This window comes from Sminthopsis crassicaudata, chromosome 4 (assembly GCF_048593235.1).
Source record: "Sminthopsis crassicaudata isolate SCR6 chromosome 4, ASM4859323v1, whole genome shotgun sequence".
NCBI lineage: Eukaryota > Metazoa > Chordata > Mammalia > Dasyuromorphia > Dasyuridae > Sminthopsis > Sminthopsis crassicaudata.
Genome location: NC_133620.1, coordinates 264,836,798 through 264,853,732, shown reverse-complemented (window position 1 = coordinate 264,853,732; position 16,935 = coordinate 264,836,798). Strand labels below are relative to the sequence as shown.

General features: G+C 33.7%; 1 protein-coding gene across 1 annotated transcript in view; it reads right to left on the bottom strand.

The window, feature by feature from the left end:
- The window catches only part of PKHD1 (PKHD1 ciliary IPT domain containing fibrocystin/polyductin), a 645,163-nt gene that overhangs the window by 252,080 nt on the left and 376,148 nt on the right, over positions 1-16,935 (bottom strand). Inside the window, 2 exon segments of the mRNA XM_074264713.1 lie at positions 8,232-8,360; positions 14,109-14,174. Coding sequence (XP_074120814.1) covers positions 8,232-8,360; positions 14,109-14,174 — 195 coding nt within the window.

Genomic DNA, 16,935 nt, shown 5'->3' with positions numbered 1-16,935 from the left:
TTACCCACTAATGAAGAAGATGATGTCTGGCTTGGATTTTTAACCCAAGATCCCAGTGATTTTCTTGTTATCAGGTACCTAAATTATAATCATTATGCCTATGCAGTAATAATCAAGAGCTATGCCTCAGGAATTCTATTCCATGTCAGCAAATATCACAAGAACTAGATTAGTATTATTATTAATAATTATCATGTAAATGAATATATAGGCACATGTGGTATATATGTATATATTTATATATACATGTATGTATACATGCACACAGAGAAATGTGATTCATTAGGATGAAAATTCTAACAACTAATAATGATCAGAAAATTAACATAACATAGTCTTAGAGGATTTCCTGTTAAATTAAATGAATTGCTCAGAATTAAGAATGAGTTTACATCTGAGACAGGATTTGAACTCAGGTTTTCTTGATCCAAGACCAACCCTTTATCCATTATGCCATATTGCCTATCAAAAAAAAAAAAAAAAAACCCTTAATAAATTAGAATATAGAATTATAAGAAAGATGTATTAAGGGAGAATTATTCATTTTGCAAAAGTATTCAATCTAGAGTTTCATTTAAACAGCAAACTGACCTACTGCATTGTAAATGGTTTAATATACAAAAATTAAATTCACATGCAACTTTAAAAGGAAAACAACATACACCTGTTGTATAAAGTGAAGTCTACTTGCCTTTAATAAAAACCAGATGTCACATCTTGAAGTAATATCAAAAGCAGTCATTTTTTCCATTAATTTCAATGAAGAGTGCTTCTCCTTTTTTTTCTCCACTACCCTACCACCCTACTACTAATGATAAATGGGAGTAGGTGGCCTCCAGAATCTTTTTTGGAGATTATGGCTCAAAGAAAATAATGTTTAGTAAATTAGCTGAAGCCCGAAATTTATTCCTTTAGATGAAGAATTTCCAAACTTCATATCTATTGTTAGATAGTCTCTTGGACTTTAATCTTTAGAGCCCAATTTCTTAAACTGTGGTCCATGATTCTATATGGGGTCTCATAACTGAATGGGGAAGATTGCAAAATTATATTTTATTTTTATACTTATTTATTAAGTCTATATATCTGGGATCCCATAAAAATGCTTTGGGCAAAAAGAGGACATGGGTGGAAAAAGTTTAAGCCCTTTTCTAGTGGCCTAAGAAAATACTTCTCTAGAAGTATAAAAAAAAAAAAAGACAGACTTGGGAGAGAATGACCAACTTAAAATGAATACATTTGAAGAAATGACCTTTCATAAAAAATACACTTTTACTATGTAAAAAGGGACAGAATAATCAGCATCTTCCTGTAGGTAATAACCACCAATCTTAATACATTTCTATTCGACACAGAAACCTGTTAATGATGCCAACACTAACATCAAATGGCTTTGATCAGCTCCACTGTGATGTAAAACTCTCTAACACAGCCATTGAATGGAAATAAGGACAAAACAGAAGAACTATTATGAGAGAAACAGTAAGATAGCATTCATATCTTCAAATAAGGAAAGTTCAAAGAATACAGAAAATGAAAACAGTGGATTCCACTACTTTAAAAAAAAAAAAAGGGTTGCCAGAGGCTACATATGATATCATATCTACATCCTTCAAAACAGAATTCTATCATTTTGAATTTATAGCACACTTTCATTCTTAACCTGCTGTGCTCCATCAAAAGATTGTCCTAACTATGCCCCAATGTCTCCACTAGAGACCAATAGGTAGACTACAGTGACACCTCACAGGTCAGTTCAGGACAAAGGATGCTGTGAGAATTTAGGGATTCCTGAGGCATAGTTATGTTTTTAAAGGCTCTTCCTATCTTGGTAGAGGTAGCTTTAGAAATTTGCAGAGAAAGTTTAAAAAAAAAAAAGCTAGATTCCTATGAGATCTTTGTGGTTGTTCAGTTATTTCCACCATGTCCAACTCTTCATGATACCATTTACAATTTTCTTGGCGAAAATATTGGAGTAGTTTGTCATTTCCTTCTCCAGGTTTCTTAACAGATGAGGAAGCTTAGGCAAAGGGTGTTAAGTGACTTGTCCAGAGTCACACAATTATTTAGTGTCTGAAAGATTTAAACTCATGAATAAAAGATGTACTGAATGAAAAATGGTGAGGTCAGATATGTAGACTTCAAAACACATTTTTGTCCAAAAGGAAAATGAAGCAGTGAACTGTTTATAATTACATCACCTCAGACCCAATGTGATAGTACAGAACAGAATTTACACATCTTTCAAACTCTAGGAACACTGAGTTCAATGTCTATAAAACACTCTGAGCTCTTCAAATGAAAATAGTATAGCACTTAACTATGGTGATACCTTTTATTAGTATAGTAAAATCCCATTTTTATGGAATAGGTTGGGACCAAGGTCATTCTGTAAAAACTGATTTTACAGAAAATGGAAATTGGCCATTTACCCTAATAATTTCACTGCAAAAATATGCCATTCTACTTGAATAATGTTGGGAGAATTCCCTCTTTCTAATTTTACTACTTAAAACACAAAAAACACAATAAAGTATTATATTAAAGTCTTAAAAGCTGTCACAAATCTTTTTTATCAACCACTTTCATTTAGTAAAATCATCTTTCTGTTGGAACTTTAATGTGAAAATGGGTTTTTTTTCCTGCCATAATAATTATTGCCTATTTGGCTTCACAAGGTTGCTATGAAAATTAAATAATGAAGTATTCAAAAGCAAATGCTAGTTCTATGTTCATTCTAGAGGCCAGAAAATATAGTTAGGTAGAAAAAGGATGAGAAAATATAGTTAGTACACTAAAAACAGCAGTCTATGCCTCCAAATTAATATACATCAGTTAACTACATTATAATACTATGCATTAAACTTGAGTTAGTATGGTTTTATATAATTTGTTATTACCACATTCTCATAAAAAGACCATGGGTTCATAGATTTAGAATGCAAGGTAATCTCAGAGGCTAGATAGTCCAATCCCTTATTTTATTGTTGAAGAAACTGAAACCCAAAGAGAATAAGTAATTTGTCATGGCCATAAAGATATTAATATAGGCCTTCTACTTCTAGACCTAAGGCTTTTTCACTATAATAAATTTCCTCCACTTATTCATTCACTCATTTATCCATTGATGTGTTTATCCAACAAACAGTTATTAAGAGCAAAACATGAATCCTTCACTCATCCATTTATTCATCTATCAAATTAACTTTTAATAAACCTGCTGGAGCAGAGAAACAGAAAGTTCAGATAATCCCTAGACCTTGCTGTATTGAGTAGCTCCTATGATAATTTATAGGAGAATCCTATACCACCAGGAATATCTGTCTCTACCAAGAGCACCAGTGTTGTAAATATGGTCCCATGAGGCCTTTATTAGGTTCTACTTCTTTGGTTCTTTAAATCACTCAACTGCTACCTAAATCTGGACCTTTCCCATGAACACCTAGTGTCTTCATATTTCTCCATAAATCATTTTTGTGATTTCTAAAATACCTGAATTCCCTGAAATTATTCAGATGACTGGTTTTACTCTGGGTTATTGATACAGAAAGACTATTTGAAAGGACCCCATCATGCAAATAATTTATTTTCTTTCCTTATCAATGGTTTATTCTTGTTCTTCCCTCATATCAGACCCAGGGGCTATAGTTAAGCTCCTAAAAATTTCATTGATCAAAGTTATCTTAATATTTATTTTCTTGAGAGAGCAACTTTCTGTTATGAAGTTTCACTATTCTACCTATGTTATTGGAGTTCTATATCCTTCGAAAGTACCGTGTTTCCCCGATAATAAGACACTGTCTTATTATTTTTTTGGGACTAAAAAACACCAGAGGGCTTATTTTCAGGGGAGGGCTTATTTTATCCTCCATCATGCCCCTTTTATCCTCCATCATGCCCATTTTAGCCTCCATCATGCCCCTTTTAGCCTCCATCATGCCCCCTGAGTGCTTATTTTATTCTCCATCGCTTACTGAACTTACCGAGTTTTTAGATGGTCCTGTCTCAGCTCTACTCCTCGGCGCTGCTCTCAGTAGCGCCAGCAAGCAAATCACCAGGGAAGAAGAGGATGACGCACTCACTGCTGCAGCTCTGATTGGATGCAGCTCGGAGCGCGACGTGCGTTTCACCCGGGAGGGGAGGGCGGCGCTGCTTACTGAAGGTACCGCTACGCAGCATATAGCGCAGGGGATCACCATGATGACCGTTTTCATAGTAAGTTCGATAGGGCTTATTTTCGGGGGAGGGCTTATTTTAGCGGAATATTAAAGAGTATGTGGGTGTCTTATTTTCAGGATAGGTCTTATTATCGGGGAAACACGGTAGTATTGTGTTAGGAAAACCACCAACAGGCCAGTACTCTAAGATGAACTACAGATTTTTAATATGAAGAATAATAAATACAGAAATCTGATATCCAATTTCCTTTACTTCAAAGATACTATTTGGGAAGCCAGATTCCTATGATAGCACTTATGAACAAACTCATGTAAGATTAACCCTGGGGAAACCAATCATCCAAAACCTAGATGTATTTTGTATTAGACTAAGTTACACCTAATCTAAGTTTTATTATTTGTGTTTCTCAATTTCCATGCTTTTTATTCTGTTTATATGTTCATGTATTTCCTCTGTTTACTCAAAGCTCAAGCTGGCAACTTTTTTTCTAAACAATTCTTTTTTTTTTTCTTACTTTAACAGCAGACTAAAATACCTTATTAAAATTTTCTGAACTAAATTAACATCAAAACTTGAAGAATGGCTATTATTTTATACATTATAATCTGCCCAAGTCCATTTACTTTGAACTTGCAGAATTGAGTGCTACTAGTAAAAAAAGACAACATAAGGACCCAATAATAATAATAACTTTTATCAAGGAACAGCCCAAATAAATTGAAAAAGGTTTCTGACCTGTTTGACCACCAGCCATTGACAGTTTTTTTGAAGATGGGGGGAAATAGGCATAAGAATTAGTTCACATTGCCTATTAAACCACAAAACAGTTATTGTCAATCTTACCAGTGGAGACAGTACACAACATTATAAATTTTAAAATATGTAATAATAATTATTAAAAATAATTTTAAAACAATAGAGACAACAAAACATAGGTGCTAGGAATGAGCCCCAAAAGACCGGGGTTCTAAGTATTGCTTCTAAAACATGTCTGATAATGGTAACTCATTTGACCCCTTAGTGTCCAGGACAATTTCTATGAAAAGCATCAGATCAAGTGCTGATTTATGTTAGTAAGAGAATATCTTCCCAGAGAGTTCCATATACCTTTTAAATCACAGGTCCAATCCAAAAATGATTTTTAATTCTCATAATATTTTAAATTTATATAGCATTTAAAGCATTTCAAAATTCTTTGACATATATCCCCTAATTTTATATAAATTAACTCATTATTTCAAAGAAATTACATTCATATGAACTGATCTGAAAAGCATTATCATGGTGGTTTTATCTAATTCATTTTCACCACATTTCCCTATTATGGTAACAAAGCAGATAAAGTAGTACATCTCTGATGTCAGAGCCTTGAACTTTAAAACACTGACTTCAAGGAAAGCCTCATACTTCCAAAAATATATCCCTGTCTTTCTATCCAACCACACTGTCTCTGATGTTAATATTACTTTTTCTTGGAGGTTTTCTACATGTCCTGTAAGCAGACCATGAATAAAAGACAAAAAGCCCAGGGCCATAAAGTATTTCAGGGGGTCCAGAAATCCAACCCACATGGGCACTTCAGTCAGAAGCAGTGCCAACAAAGATAGCTAAGATTTTTCCACACTGTGGCTGAGTCCCAAAGGGTACTAGAAGCTTGGTCACAAGTACAAGTTTCTCTTCCTTCCTGCAGCAGGGGGGCTAAGGGTTAAGTAGCTTCCTTAGTATGAAAAAGACAAATAATAGCTTTTAAGTCACTGGCTAGATTCATCAAACATATACATCATACCTGAAAGATTTTGAATTGTGGAAATTTTTTCATTGTTGTTTTGTTTTTAAAGTATTCATTGGAATGATCTGGATATAATAATATGCTATCCCAGAAAAGAAGATTTAGAAGGATTGTCAATGTTTAACACAGAAATAACTGACATTCCTATAGCACCTCCCACAGGTCTCTAAAGCTTCTGAAGGAAATAACATATATTCTAATCCCCATTTTATAGAGAAGGAAAGGAAGTCTCAGAAAGCTTCAATATTTTTCCCATGTGAATATTAGAGCTTTGGAAGATCAAAGAAAACATACATACATACATACATATATATATACTACAGAAGATATATACAAATATTTGTTGTGTTATATATATATATTTATGCACATACATATAGATAAATAGATAACTATATATATATGTTATGTGACTTATAATACATATATACACATACATGTGAATATATATACAATATATGCCATATTATGTACATGAAGCAAAATGTATGAAATTTTTCCCAAAACCCTTCAATTTCTTTTCATAGGTAGAAGTCTCAGAGAAAAGATTTTGACCTGATAAAAAAGGGAAAAACTTTCTAACAACCGAATGTCCAATAGGAGGATTGGTTGCCTCAGGAGGTAGTTTATTCCCGATTACTCTAAGTCTTTGAGTGAAGGTCAGATGGCCAAGATCACCCACTGGCTCATAGATAAGAGCTGAAAGTCACATTTGAGACTCTCAAGTCTAGCCTGCTCTTTTAACAAATGAACAATATGAGACCCAGAGAGGTTAAATGATTTGGTTAAAGGGAACCAGATCAAGAGTAGCAGAGTGGAGATTTAGACCCAATTCATACCCCGCATTCTTACTTTACTTTTATGCTATGTTGCTTTTGTTGAACAGAGAAGAACAATGTCTTATTCAAAGAACAGCAGAAAAGCCAGTGTCATTGGATGATAGAGTATGAGAGGAATGTATAGTGTAAGAAAACTGGAAAGGGAAGAGGGAACAAAGTTATGAATGGTTTTAAAAATCAAACAAAGGATTTTATATTTGAATATGAAGGGAACTGACTGGAGTCAATTGAAATAGGAAATGCATTTTCAGGTTCAGGTCAAATTAGATGACTTCTGAGTTCCTTCCTTTCCAATTTTTATATTCTACAAATTCATTTCCAAGACTTGTACTATAACTGAGGTGAGCATAGCTGGTTTCATGATGCCACTGGCATTTATATAACTATAATCAAGTATAAAAGCACTTTGCAGATATTACGTCATTTGTGTCTCAAAAATCCTGTCAAGTTGGTATACTGATACTCATAGAGGACCCAACTGAAGCTTAGAGAGACTAAATAACTGACCCATGGCCATACAGCCAGTAAGTATCAGGAACAAGATTTAGACTCAATCTAATTAAATCAAGTCTCATATTCTATCTACCATACAAGGCTTCAATATTCCCAATTACTATTTCAATGGGGAATGAAGGCCTCTAATGATAAATTCTATTATATGATTAGGCTAAAGAGTCTGCATCTAAGAGTATAGTTATAGAATATAATTGAAGAGCTTCTGAGAAACATAAAATCATGTGTAAACACTGACTAATTGGTAAAAGAGAATGAATTAATAGAATTCACAGTCATCATTACGGTATTGCCTTTAAGTGATTGCTATGACTGAAGAGGTCAAACAGATCAAAGCAGCCAAAAAGTCTAGGCCAAAACTGACTCCATCTTTTTCGAATTCCTCTACAACCAATCAGACAGTTTCTACACATTCTATTTTTTTTTCTGCGCCACTAACACAAATTAAATATATTTTTCAATTCCTTCTCAAATTGTACACCCTTTTATTATGCTAGCATATTTCATATTATGGAATGTTATTATATATTATTATGTTAGTTCAACAGAGTGATGAACTTGGAGAAAGGAATACTATTCTTCTTGAGTTCAAATGTGATCTCAGATATTTTAGCTATGTGAACATGGGCAAGTCATCTAACCCTGTTTGCCTCAGTTTCTTCATATGTAAATTAAGCTAGAGAAAGAATGGCAAACCATTCTACTATCCTTACCAAGAAAATCCCAAATGGGATCACAAAGATTCTGACATAACAGAAGAACAACTAACAAATATTCCATATTATGTTACAATATGCCTTTAAAACAAATCAATTTGATTGGACAATCAAACTTAGTCATAATTTTGAATGAGGATATTTTTATTATAAAAAGGCCATTTTAGATTAACAACTCAGAATATGTTTACTTACTGGGTAAGATCACAACATCATCACCTGGTGTTGGGGTGGTATGATTATATCCACCCCAGCCTTCTTCAACATCTTTCCATGTTGTAGGGTGGGACCATTTTAAAGTGGATTCAGGTACAGCAGATGGAACTACAAATCAAAAGGAACATGACAAAAATTTCAATGCAACTCTTATTCATTATAATAACTTCCTACTTTTACCTTATTTTAAAATTCTATTGCTATCATCATCCACCCAAGTTTTAAACCAGCATGTATCTAAAGTGTCTCTTAGAAAACTACCATGGTGCAAGTATAGACTAGCTCTCTGGAGGGCTTCAGGGTCGGCCAGAGTCAGGATAAATCAAAGTCCTTGTTCTTTAGGGGGAGAAGTGAAGGAGGCAGACAAGCTGCGACTGTGGCTTGCCAAAGTTGTATCCTGGATTCTGGAGTCCAGAGTCTCCAGCCTCTCTTTTCCTCATCCTGCTGCCAAGCGACTCTGGCTTCTCTCGGGGTACCCTCCAATCATTGCCTACGATTATCTCAATACCAAACATTCAGCAAGCATCAATGGTGAGGAGAGCCATCACATCATCATCTCATCTAAATATGTATATAGAGCCATTGTCTCACATCAAATAGGTAATTAGTCTTAAGTTCTCAGTTGTCTGATTCAAAGCATACCTTTTTGTAGTCTCAGCCTTCTACATGTAGGTACTCATCACTTTTGACTTGAACTATTGGAATTGTCTTCTAATTAGACTTCCTACCTCAAATCTCTCCCCAAAGCAGTCTCTCTTCCACTCAGTCTTTCCTCCACTCAAGCTGTCAAAATGACCTTTCTAAAGTGCAAGTCTAATTATGTTATTCCAGTTGACTCTAGTGGTTCCCTATTCCTTGAGAATAAACTACCCATAATTTGGCTTTTTTCTTCCTACCTTTCCAGTCTTCTTATATCTTATACTCCCTATATATTGTACCATCCCAATGATACTTTTTTGCAGCTCCTTGAACAAGACATTCCACTTCCCAACTTCAGGCCCCCAGGTTTGGAATTTTCTCCCTTCTCGTTTTCTCCTCCTAGCTTTCCTGGCTTTTTTTTCAAGTCTCAGTTAAATTCCCTACCTGCTACAAGAAGTCTTTCCCATTCCTCTCAAACTTTGTGATTTTCCTCTGAGATTGTCTCCAACACCTTTGATACATATACTGTTGGTACATAGTTACTTGTCCTTAGAATTCTCCTTAAATTTCTTGAGAGGAGGGTTGATTTTTTTGCCTTTCTTTATGTACTCTGTATTTAAGACAATGTCTGGGTTGGTGCTTATAATAATGATTACATCCCATTTTCTTCTCTACATATCACTTAGCCTCCAAGCTAAATGATGCTGTCTTTTGCCTCTTGAGTAAAGTAGTATAATAGCTTCTCTACTGGATTTTCTCTCCAGTAGATCTTCTTTTCAATTCGTCTTCCATGTAGTTGGTAAAATGAGCTTCCAAAAACATAGGGCTCTTGAATACTCTCTTGTTGAAAATTTTTTCATTTGCTCCTTCTTGCCTCGAGGAAATAATCAAAATTCCTCAGTTTACTATTTAAAAGTATACCACAGTCTGGCTCAGGCTTAATTTTAAATTTTATTTAATGTTACCTTCATACACACTACAATTCAGCAAAGTAGTCTTTTTGCTATTTTACCTAAACTCTTAAGTCTAACTCAAGTCTTCCATTGCATTACCATTCTCAATTAATGGAAAACAATGTTTCCTCATGTCTTTGCCTTTTAGATATTTCATTTTCTTTACAACTCATGGTCTTCCTTGATCACTCCAGTTGCTAGGGCTATTGCTAGGGCTATCTCCTTTTTTAAAGTACCTTTGTAATAATTTTCCTGTGTACAAGCTTATTCCATGAATGGGCATGTTTGAGAATTTAAGTTCCTTCATGACAGAGGTATTTGCATGTGGAGAGTCCAGCATAGTCCGTGACATCTAATAGGTGTTCAATAAATGCATGTTAGTTGATTGATTGATATCTGATTTCAAGGGCAACCCGTAAGCTGAACTATTCCCCAAAGTAAACAATGTAAACATTATTATCCCCATTTTATAAAAACTTTCCAGAATTTGAAAGTCAGAACATCTGGATTTTTAAAATAATGGACAATTCAATCTATTTCATTAAAATGGGTAGTATATATCTCCTATAAAATGGGGATTACCTCATCTTATAGCAAATCATTGCTAACAAAATCACTTTTTTACTTATCTATCCCTTGTTACCTTATTCCTTATGGACACACAATATTGCTTTACACTATACCAAGGATCCATTTAATTTCAGGAATAGTTAGATGGGACAAAAATACACCTTTGTTTTCATTAATTTCGGGTCTCCTTTGTAACTTTATTTTATTTTATTTCTTTATAAATATTATTATAAGACAGGGTCTCAAGGTTTCACAAAATTTCCAAAAAGTAAAAAGAAGATTAAGAATCAACACACTATATGTACAACAATGTTTGGTCTATTAAGTTGACACCATCAACTATTAGACAAAACACCATCCCCCCAAATGACATATATTTCATTCATCCCAAATGGTTTGCTAATATATTTGTCCTTTAACATGATTGTTAAACATGTGTTTTATTGTTAAGAGCTATCTATTTTTTTAAATGGAGTAGATTTTCCCTTATTACACCAAAAAAAATTTGATTATATCTAGATTGTTTGAAACAGATTGCTATGTAGCAAATAGGAGAACACAAAAAGACGGGTAAGCATAGATAGGTTAAGAACTGTTTCATTGAAGGAGGCATCTATATTGATAAGATGATAGATCCATTTGAGTTTCTGGATAGTGTGTGCCTGTGTATATGCACATGTTTGATCTTTGTATTTCCAGTACCTAGCACATTATCTGGTATCTGGTATATTTATGTGTAAATATAGGTAAGTAGACAGATAGATAGATAGATAGATAGATAGATAGATAGATAGATAGAGGGATTGATAGATAGCATGGATTGAAGGATGCCTTTCTTTCATCATCTAATGTTTTAAGACACATTTATTAATATTCATTTTACTGATATGATACATACACTCCTATGTTACAGTTTGACTATGAGTATACAACTTATGAAAAGAAGAAAACAGAAAGGACAAGTTTCAAACATTTCATTTGAATTTCACAGACTAATGATGACTCATAATCTTCCTGTGTTTAAATCTATGCATTAACCTAAAGGCCCATAAGTTTCCTTCTAACTAAACTGATTTAACTGAACATTGGTATTAGAGGCAAGGAACATGATAATACAAGAGAAAAATGCTTTGAAAATGAAGACTAGAGGGAAAAAATAAATAATAAAACCCTGAGTTGTCTGATGATTATATATTGTAAAACAATAGTATAGATACCCTTTGACTTCTGGAGTTTAACAGAAACCTCTTTGACTGATTTGATATGAGTGATTGATATAGATTTGAGTGATTCATCTAGCTTTAAGGCAGTGAAAGAAATAAAATAAGTGATCAGTGCCTTTATGCAATATTGCTGATAATTTTGTGGAACTTTCCTAAGTCCAAAGTCTATGAGAAAGAACTGAGACAAAGACCATCTTTGAGTACATTTGTTAAGTCACAAGAAAAGAAATGGAAATGGCTGATCATGAAGATAAAAAAAATATAGAGAGGATAAGAACAAAAGGGTTCGTTTAATATACTTGGAAAAGGCACAGCTGAACAATAGAGTTTGATACTCTGTTGACTGAATAGAAAGAGCATTGGTGGTGAAGTCAAAGGACCAGCTTTCAAATACAATCTTTAATACTTATAACCTGAGTGATCTTGGATACATCACTTAACTACCTTAGGCATCAGTTGTTTGTTTGTTTCATCTATAAAATGAGGGCATTGGAATAGATGGCCTCTCAGGTCTCTTCAAGTTCTATTTTGATCTACTTCTATGATATTATGATATTTGTATATCCATATAATTATTGAAATAAAAAAGAAAACATGTTACATCTCAGATAAAAAAGGATTTCATCTCTAATTAGAATTAGTGTTAGATGTCAGGATATCTTAAGAAAGAAAAAATATTAACCCCTACCATTCTTTTGATTCCCTGGCTAGAAAATCATGAAATTCTTTAACTTCCTTCTTTATCTAATTGCTATCTCTTTCTCCTATCCCTGAAGTGGTTTCCATACACTGGTCCTTTGGGAAGTTATTTCCATTCTTGCTTTGCCTTGTCTCTCTGTTTTGGTTGGATCTTTGAAGATGATTCATTAAGCAAAATATTTCAGCTGGTTGAGCCTTTGACTGGGAAAAAAAAAATAGCCTCATGTATCTTTGTTATAGGAATAATTGGACCAAAAGGCTCCTCTTGGATCTACTCCTCAATATCGTTCTTCCATGACTTTTCTCCCTGATCTCTAGTTCTGAACCTCAATTCCAGGAGAGTTTGTACTTGGTCCCTAACAAGTGAATAAAGTAAGCTGAAAGACTTAAAGTTTCAATAGAACCTGTATATTTTGTCCTTGTGCTCAGTCAGGAATATAATGTTTCCCCTGCCATGGTTGCCAATCTCTCCTTCCTAAGAGTGGAACCTGAGACTATTTTATTATAGTCCCAGTAATAAAAAAGCATGGAGATATATTATTATCAACAAATTCTCAATCCTCACTCTACCCTTTCATTAATTTACAAGTCATTCCCCAGCATGGCTCATGGAGATGTTTGTTTCATTCTCTATTGAAAGTGAGATAGCAATCTTACATTAATCTTTAGAACAGAGCCTAGAAATCACTGATCTTGTCTATATTCATGCTAGATTTCCTGAATGGAAATTAATCCACTTACAGATAGATTCCAAAGTAGAATTGAAGAAACATTAAAAGTAGACTGACTCTCTCTCTCTCTTTTTTTTTAAATAATAATAGTTTTTATTTACCAGATATTTGCATGGGTAATTTTACAACATTGACAATTGTCAAAACTTTTGTGACTGACTTTCTTTGACATTATTTTCTATACTCCTAAAAACTCTAGCAACAGTTCGAAAGGCAGAATGAAACTGAAGCTTATAGATAAAGAAGAAGATAAAACTGTATTTTCTGATGAAATGATAGTTTACATAGAAAATCCTAGGGAATCAGCAAAGAAACCAATTAAGATTAAGAGCTTTAGCAAAGCTGTATCCTGCCAACCAACCCATAAAAATTAACATATATAATGTGTCTACATATAAAAAATGAAATCCAAGAGACAATAATAGAGGGAAATTACATTCAAAATAATTATTAATGCATAAAATAATTGAGGCAAAAGCTAACAGAATCTCTTAGAAAGAGGTTTATTAATAATGAAAATGCAGTTTCCTGAATCTGGGGATAAATAAATGGAACAATGAAAACATGATAGAATACTTATGATATATCCAGCCTTTTGTAAATTTCATTTAGTAAATTCTAAGCTATAACTTTTAGTGGAACTTGTATTTTTTTTTACCTATTTAGTTGAAATTAAAATCAATAATTGATTTTGAATGACTAAGGTTTTCTTTGTATTTGATTGGGGTTTAGAAGTCCCTCTGAAGATACACATTCCATTTTGTAAATGACTCACTGCCCACATATTATCCATGATATACATGTGTGTGTGTGTGAAAAACAATTATTTGTGGTTTTCCATTCATGCTTGCATGGTGTTTTAAAAAATAATTTTTTTCTCTCTTTGTTGCGGTCTATATCCCAGCCATATAACATAAGGCTGTGTTAGATATGGAAATGATAGAATTGGTATTTGAAGGCTGAGGTCAAAGTATGAAAAGTGACAATGTAAATGATTTATTGAAGGAGACTCCCTCTTCTTGCTAATGGAACAGAACTTACCTGGAGTTGTTGGAATAACTGCTTCCTTCACCAGGAGGGTAAGCTGAACTTGGCCTTCACCTGAAACTGAATTCAGATAACAAGGGTATAGTGATGAAGCCAATGACCTCAGGAACACAAAAATAATTTCAGAGAATAGTAAACATGTGATCAATTCACTATTCTTTTCTTCCCTAATCTTTGTTCTTCTATTGTTTGAACAAACAAGCAAAAACAGACTAGGACAAGAACAAAACCTTCTCATTCCACTTTCAATTTTAGTCCCTAGTGGTTAATCTAATAATTGGCTCTCAACATTTTCTTTTTTATTTTAGCTGAACAAACTAAATTGCCACAGGGTCTTCTAGACAAATAGCCCCAAAACAATAAAAACCCTTTAGCCATATGTTCTTTGAAAAGCCAATGGTGGCCAGCAGGGCATGCTACCCATCCTATTATTTTTCTACCAACCAGAAGGTTTTGTTTTTGTGTCTAATGTACCTTCCACCAATGGGAATCTAGATCCCCCATAAAATGTATTCCCTTTACCTTTAACCAAATCATCCTCTCTAATGAAGGCTCTTACTTCTTCCTCTACCCCCCTTTCTCCTCATCTTCCAAACTAACCAAGCACATTTAAAAGGCCTGGGGTTCATTAATTTTAAGTGTTCAATAAATTAGTGGAAATAATCAAAAGGCCTGATTCTTTCTGATAATGGCAATTTGATGTCAGTATAAACCAGTAGATTAAGCTGGGAGCATATGCTTCTTTGCCAAGTGAGGCTGCTATAATTAAATAGTGAATGCATCTACAAGGTGCTCTCACGCCTGATTAATTAGTAATCAGGTGCTCAGTCTTCAATAACACCTTGTCTCTCATTGGTTAATTACATCTCTACCTTGTCAGAAGTCATGGGAAGCAAGATCAAACATTTATGGAGGTGCCAGAGTTACTGGGGCAAGGTCAAGTAGAAGATCCATGTCACTTTATACTAATCCACCACTGCAACCTTAAAGCTCCCCTCCACTAGAGCACAAAACAGGGAGAAAACTGTGTTCAGATTCTTTTGTGTGAACTTGTGAACATTAAAGTCAGGGAAAATTTAATTAAGTGCCTTGAGTCAGAAGAGATCCATAGTGAAGCTAAGGTCCCTATCATATTACCTTCAGTCCTCCCTCCCCTTTTTTTCATTTTTTACATTTTAAAGTTTTATTTTAATGTAAAAGTGTTATGTGTATGTATGTGTATATACATGTTTATATGTATTAAATATGTAATGTGTTTTATATATATATGTATATATTATATATACTATAAGTTTTAAAGATTAGGTTAATTTGTCTTTCAAAGATCTCTTCTGTATATTAAGGTCATTCCTCCTACATTAGAATAACTCAGAATTTCAGGCTCCAGTCTTAGCATTGCCATTTATTGCACATATGACCATAATCACATATTAATCTCTCCTCATTGAATGCTTAGCCCACTTTTCTACATACATTCATATCCCATTAGTCTTTCAGAACCTAAGTCAAGTTCTGCCTTCTTCATGAAGCCACTCTCAAATAAGAGACAGGAAAATATAGTCAACAATTCAAGTGACTTTTGTTATAATCCCAACCTTGTTAATGACTGTGTGACCTTGAACAATTCACTTAATCACTACTCTAGGATAATTTTCCTCTTTGTATTATGGTCATATTAATAATTCTTATCCTCTTATGTTTTAGTTTTACGTAAAAATTCTTTTAAAACCACAAAAAGTATATAAATATAGGATATTCAGAACAAAATTATATACATACATACCCCCACATGTGCCTATGTGTGTGTGTGTAACGTCTTTCTCATAGAAACTCAAAGTACTTTTAAAAATCAAGTAATTCAATCTTAACACATAGCAGGGAGAGAAAAATGTATGAAAGAGGGAAAAAAACTTAATTTTTAAAATGATAAAAAGACAAACATTAAAAGAGAAATTAAGATCACATTGAGAGCAGTGATATCATAAAATTAATTCAGTGATCTTTCCAAATAGATCATCCTTTTAGATGATCATTTGTCTCACCATGTGAGCCAAGTTCCCATAAAAAGCTGTTTAGTCATTAATCCTATTTCTGCCATGTTCTTTTGTGTGGCCATTGTGACTCTTCTCATCTGGGTATATAGAATAGTACTTTCCCTTGCCCTTGATAGATGCATTCTTGTTCACTAACCTGATCTCTGTGAAACTACAATGATAGCAAGCTGACCCTCACATCTTGGATTCAGGGCTATTATTTTCACACAATCAGAAAATTCAATATCTTTCTAAATGAGTAAAGGAAAGAGGAATAGAGTGAAAAGGAAGATAATTCTGACTTCTTGTATCTCTTCCATTTCTTCCTCTGAAAGACAATTGTGTAATTGGAAAATAGATCACTAAAATGCCCTTTTTTCCTAGCCAGTTTTTTCCTAAAGTAAATTCTTCAAATCCCATCAGAGGCCAAGAACTAAGAAAAGGCCTAAAATAGGAATCTCAAGAAATCTTTTTATAATAACCACAGAAAAGTTTAGTGGTCACTGGCATCACATGCTTTTGCCAACAACTCAAATCAGCTCAACTGAGGTTTAGACAGAGCTTTGAACCTACAAATAATGTATGTCCTTTACAATTTGGAAAGAGAATGAAAATCAAAGAATAGAGGTATTGACTACAGGGGAAAAGTTTAAAGGATTATACATGTTTTGTGATATGTATATGTTTTCTTAGTGCTTGTGATTTCTGATTTTGTATTTGTAATGAGAGAACAGTTAATCTACCTTGTTTATAAAAGGAGCCCCAATCTAGTTGATCCATCCCAGAGA